General features: G+C 45.3%; 1 protein-coding gene across 1 annotated transcript; it reads left to right on the top strand.

Annotated features, from left to right (window-relative positions):
• The first annotated feature begins 353 nt into the window (after positions 1-353).
• Positions 354-3,759, top strand: LOC117253545 (claudin-24-like). The gene has a single exon (XM_078168555.1). It carries the CDS (start codon positions 501-503, stop codon positions 1,158-1,160), a length of 660 nt encoding a protein of 219 aa, XP_078024681.1. The 5' UTR covers positions 354-500; the 3' UTR covers positions 1,161-3,759.
• Positions 3,760-4,421: the final 662 nt, after the last annotated feature.

Genomic DNA, 4,421 nt, shown 5'->3' with positions numbered 1-4,421 from the left:
GTGTTTTGGTTTGTAAAAAAAAGTGCAGGGCACTTAATGTGGCAGGTCCGGTACTGCACCCAGTTTGATAGAAGCTTATCTTTGTTTGTACATAATAATTGAGAGGACACAGGATGCATAAAAAAGGTCATCAGGAAGTTAATCTTACATAAAAAATGCATGCTATAATATCCTGTCTACGCCTAATTTCATCCCCCGTGGCCGGCTGCTGACACTGGCCATCTCTGCCTCTGCCCCTGCTGCCCATTGGCACAGCAGCCAGAGCAGGAGGACCACAAAGGGGAGGGCCGTACGTCAGGCCCCCTCTCCTCCCTGCAGCAGATGTGTGCTCCTCTTGAGTGGGAACTGTTTGTGAAAGACTCCAGAGCCTGAGCAGTCAACTCTAATTATCAGGTGTTGTGAGCTGCTTCTGTCCTGAGTGGACGTGCGCAGGCCTCTCCATCTGAAGTGCAGCCAGAGAAGACTTGTGGCTCTGTCAAGCGTGGAGGCCAGAGAGAGAGATGGACACGTGCGCCTGCGCTTTGGAGCTGCTGGGGATGCTGGTCTATGTCGGAGCGTGGCTGTGCGCTTTAGCCACCACTCTCTTACCGCAGTGGCTGACCATGTCCACTGCTCTGCTGCCGGTGGAGAGCTACGAGCTGGGCCTGTGGGAGACGTGTGTGGTGCAGGATGTCGGGGGGATGGAGTGCAGAGCTTATGACAGCCTGCTGGGCCTCTCCAGTGACCTCAAGCTGGCCCGCATGCTCATGTGTGCTTCCCTTGCTGTGGGCATGCTGGGAATGCTGGTGGCCATACCTGGACTTTACCTGGTCAACAGCTGTAAAGAACACCGAGGTTGCAGACGTAAGAGAACTTTAATCATCCTAGGAGGGGTGCTGGGGATGATCTCTGGAGTGCTGTGTCTGATCCCTGTGTCCTACATGGCTCATTTAGCCGTGATACATTTCTTTGATGATACAGTACCTGATGTGGTGCCACGCTGGGAGTTTGGCGATGCCTTGTTCTGCGGCTGGGCCGGAGGATTTCTTCTCATAGTGGCCGGGCTCCTCCTGGTCACCTCTTGCTCGTGCTCACAGGTGGAGCCTCAGCCTGTAATGCAGAGGAGATACCAGGTCATGAGTACAGGTGCTCCCCTCGGGAAGCGCTCAGAGTACGTTTAAGGGACAAATCATGAAAGAACTGCCTGCGTAGAGACTGACAGCACGACACAATCACCTGTAGAGCTGCACTTCAAACTGCTTTGAAATAATGATGTGAAGATCTGGTTTTATATCAAAGACAACATCCTGTGTACGGGTTGCTTTAGCCCTAGAGTTAATCCAATTGTAGAAAACATCGAATCCTCAGTGAATCTGCAGCTATTTTAATGACTCACCTGCACAATCAAACATTGTATTTTAAAGGTCCAGTGTGTTGGATTCAGGGGGATAATTGGCAGAAATGGAACATCATATAACAAATATGTTTTCTTTAGTGTATATTCATATGAAAATAAAAATCGTTGTTGATGATTTAATGAGCTGTTTATATCTACAGAGGAAGCAGGATCTCCTCCAGGTGGTGTTTCTCAAAGTCAAGGATCCTTCCTTGGTAGGATGAGTCCTTACAAGGAAGGATCCTACAGAGGCAAGGCAAGAGTCCTCCCTAGCACACACATTGGAACAGGCTAACAAGTGTCTCCAGGCGTGCATCAATAACCCTCAGCAGACTGAGCTGGTTTCAGATTATTGTGATGATTTTGGCACTCTCTGATGTTGTTGTACAATTTGAACAAATGTAGCAGTACTTTCAGAGTCACGTGACTTTTAGGGAGAATATATTTCTGGATCATACTTGAAAAAACAAACAGGTAGGCTAAATGAAACTTTTGTGGCACTTAGCACTCTTAGCAGACTTAGCACAATCTCATTATTCGGCAGTGGACACGTTGGAAAGTGTAAATTATGAGGTTTCTGTCAGTCATTTTTAATGCTTGTATGACAAACAGTCCCGTAGATATATTATTCCAAGTAAATGACATTTATCTAAATCCTGCTGAGCTCCGCTGGCGCAGGTTTCACTAAAGAGGCCTTCACTTCCAGCAAATCGTGCGCAAAGAATTGTGGGTACTTTTTACCTGCTGAGGATACACACATGCATCCTTGGAATTTCTCTGAAAGAAGAACTCAGTTCTCGGTGAAATTAGGAAGGATCCTTGACATTGGTACGGTCGTTGAGGTGAGGTAATATCCTTGAAATTCAGCCATTTAAGGACCCGTCCTTGACTTTGAGAAACACCCAGGGAGTCCAGCATGTTGCACGGCCATGTTTCTACAGTAGCAGAGAATGGACAAACCACATACTGACTCAAGACAGGGTCATTTGCTTTTTCACATCAGTCATGAGAAAACGCGTGGCCCCTCCACAATGAGCCGAGCAGCGTCAGAAAAACGCTGGTAAAAACCCAGTAAAAACCTCCTGAACGCCCTGATCTGAAGTTGTAGGAGAAAGAATGTTAACACTAAATAGCAGGTGCTGGGCTACTGACCCTTCTCCGACATGCCAATCTGCATTGGAGAAACACTGATTTTTAACATGAAACTGCTTTATTCTGTATTTTTACCAGTTTCATCCATCTGATCTATTAATTTTGGGTCAGAGGAGACCTCTTTAGATAACTTGGCTCCTGCTATAAACCTCATAAACAATAAACACTTAAGAAATTCTAACCGGGAGAAGTTTTAGCTGGTTGTAATCTGCAATCTTCACCACTAGATGCCACTAAATCCCCCTAAATCTGACACACTGCTCCTTTAAAAGAACATGCTGTGACCAGTAACAAATGAATATTTTTTTAAAGATATGTTTTATAAAATGCTTTATATTCCTTATTCTAGGGTGCCTTCAGGATCTTTCTTTTATCAGTGCCAACAAAGAAGAAAGCACTCTTTCCACTCAGTTATAACAGGACACCTTAGCTTTTAAAATGCTGTGATTGTAAATTATTCTTAACACTAAAACATAGAGAAAGCACAAATTATTCTGTGCCTGGTTAAGTTTGCTTATGGGCTGTACTGTGCAGCACATTCAGATGATTCACATAAAAAGTTATATTGAAATTCTTTTGAAAAGTTGTCTCTTTTTTATGTTTAAAAAGGGTATTTTCTTGTGCTCGTGTTGTATTCTCTGTTGGAATATGATTATTTTTAAATGTGTAAAATGGGACAGTGTAACATGATACAACATATTTTCCTTCAGTTATGTCAGAGTTGGAAACATGGCTGCTCTTTTGCTCTTTCCCATCCGGTCGTCTATTAGTCACATAAACCTATAACCTATTTGGGTCTGAGGCGGTCCCTGGGGTGACTGAAAACAGCCGTCTCAGTCCCTTCAGGTGTGTCTGTGGCGGTGGAAACACAGCTTGAGACTAATTCCATCAGATTTCCTGGTCACTCGCTGAGCTAAGCTGTGTTTAATGAATGCTCTAATGGGCGGCGTGTACTGTGAAGAATGTAGAACAGGTTGCCCTTGCGGCTCCTGCTTTGACATAATTACACAAATTTGCCAAGGTCAGAGGGCGCCGCCGCCGCTCTCTGCACTCCAAAACTGTCTGTATCACACAGACACAGGTACAGTGACATATTGTGGTATTGCGTGGGAGGAGGAGGATGATGATGGTACTTTCTGTGTAGTAAGCACTTATAGAATGAAGTTAATGAGAGATAATGATGCTGCCTCAGAAGCATATGTTGCCTGAGGGGCCTGAGACATGACAGACTTTACTTTTGAGGGTATAAAAAGTGGTTCTGTCAGGCCTCATGGAGCCAGAGAGCATGAGAGGCACCCTGTTATCCTCTGAAGCCACGCCGGCTGAAGGGAGGGCCTGGTGTCTCCCTGTGTGAGGGCAGCTATCAGCAGGGGGGGGGGGGGGGGGGGGGGGGAGCAGGGAAAACAACTGCAGAGATGTTCAGCTTGATTACTGTAAGACTCTAAGTGTGGCGGGGCCAGGCAACACAGCAACACAAAGGAAATGACATGTCGTCTTCTCGTGAGGAATCATGTTTACATGTATCTGACTGCAAACAAACAAACCCACCCTGAGGGACCGATAAGCAAACTGCCCGCAGCACAGAGGATATGATCAAATCATTTGCTGTCTTTGTAGAATAACTGACTGTGATGTGACCCGCTAGGCTGACAGTTCAGATGGAGATAGTGATTATTGATCCTGAGTTCAAATGTCTGATAAGACATGATTGTAAGTGTAACATGTTGGGCATTACAGTTTTCTGTTGCTCAACACACCCGTAACAGATAAACTATCATTATAACCTTCCTGCATGCTCACAATAACCAAATCCCCTTATCTGTCTTATCTGACAGGCAGAGATGAGAAGAAAAGTACCTGTGCGACAACGTAAAATACTCCATTACAATTAAAG

The sequence above is a fragment of the Epinephelus lanceolatus genome, chromosome 6 (genome assembly GCF_041903045.1).
Source record: "Epinephelus lanceolatus isolate andai-2023 chromosome 6, ASM4190304v1, whole genome shotgun sequence".
NCBI lineage: Eukaryota > Metazoa > Chordata > Actinopteri > Perciformes > Serranidae > Epinephelus > Epinephelus lanceolatus.
This window is presented reverse-complemented; position numbering and strand designations above follow the sequence as displayed.

Coding starts and splice junctions, on each gene's coding strand:
- LOC117253545 (XM_078168555.1), top strand. CDS start 501: ATGGACACGTGCGCCTGCGCTTTGGAGCTGCTGGGGATGCTGGTCTAT.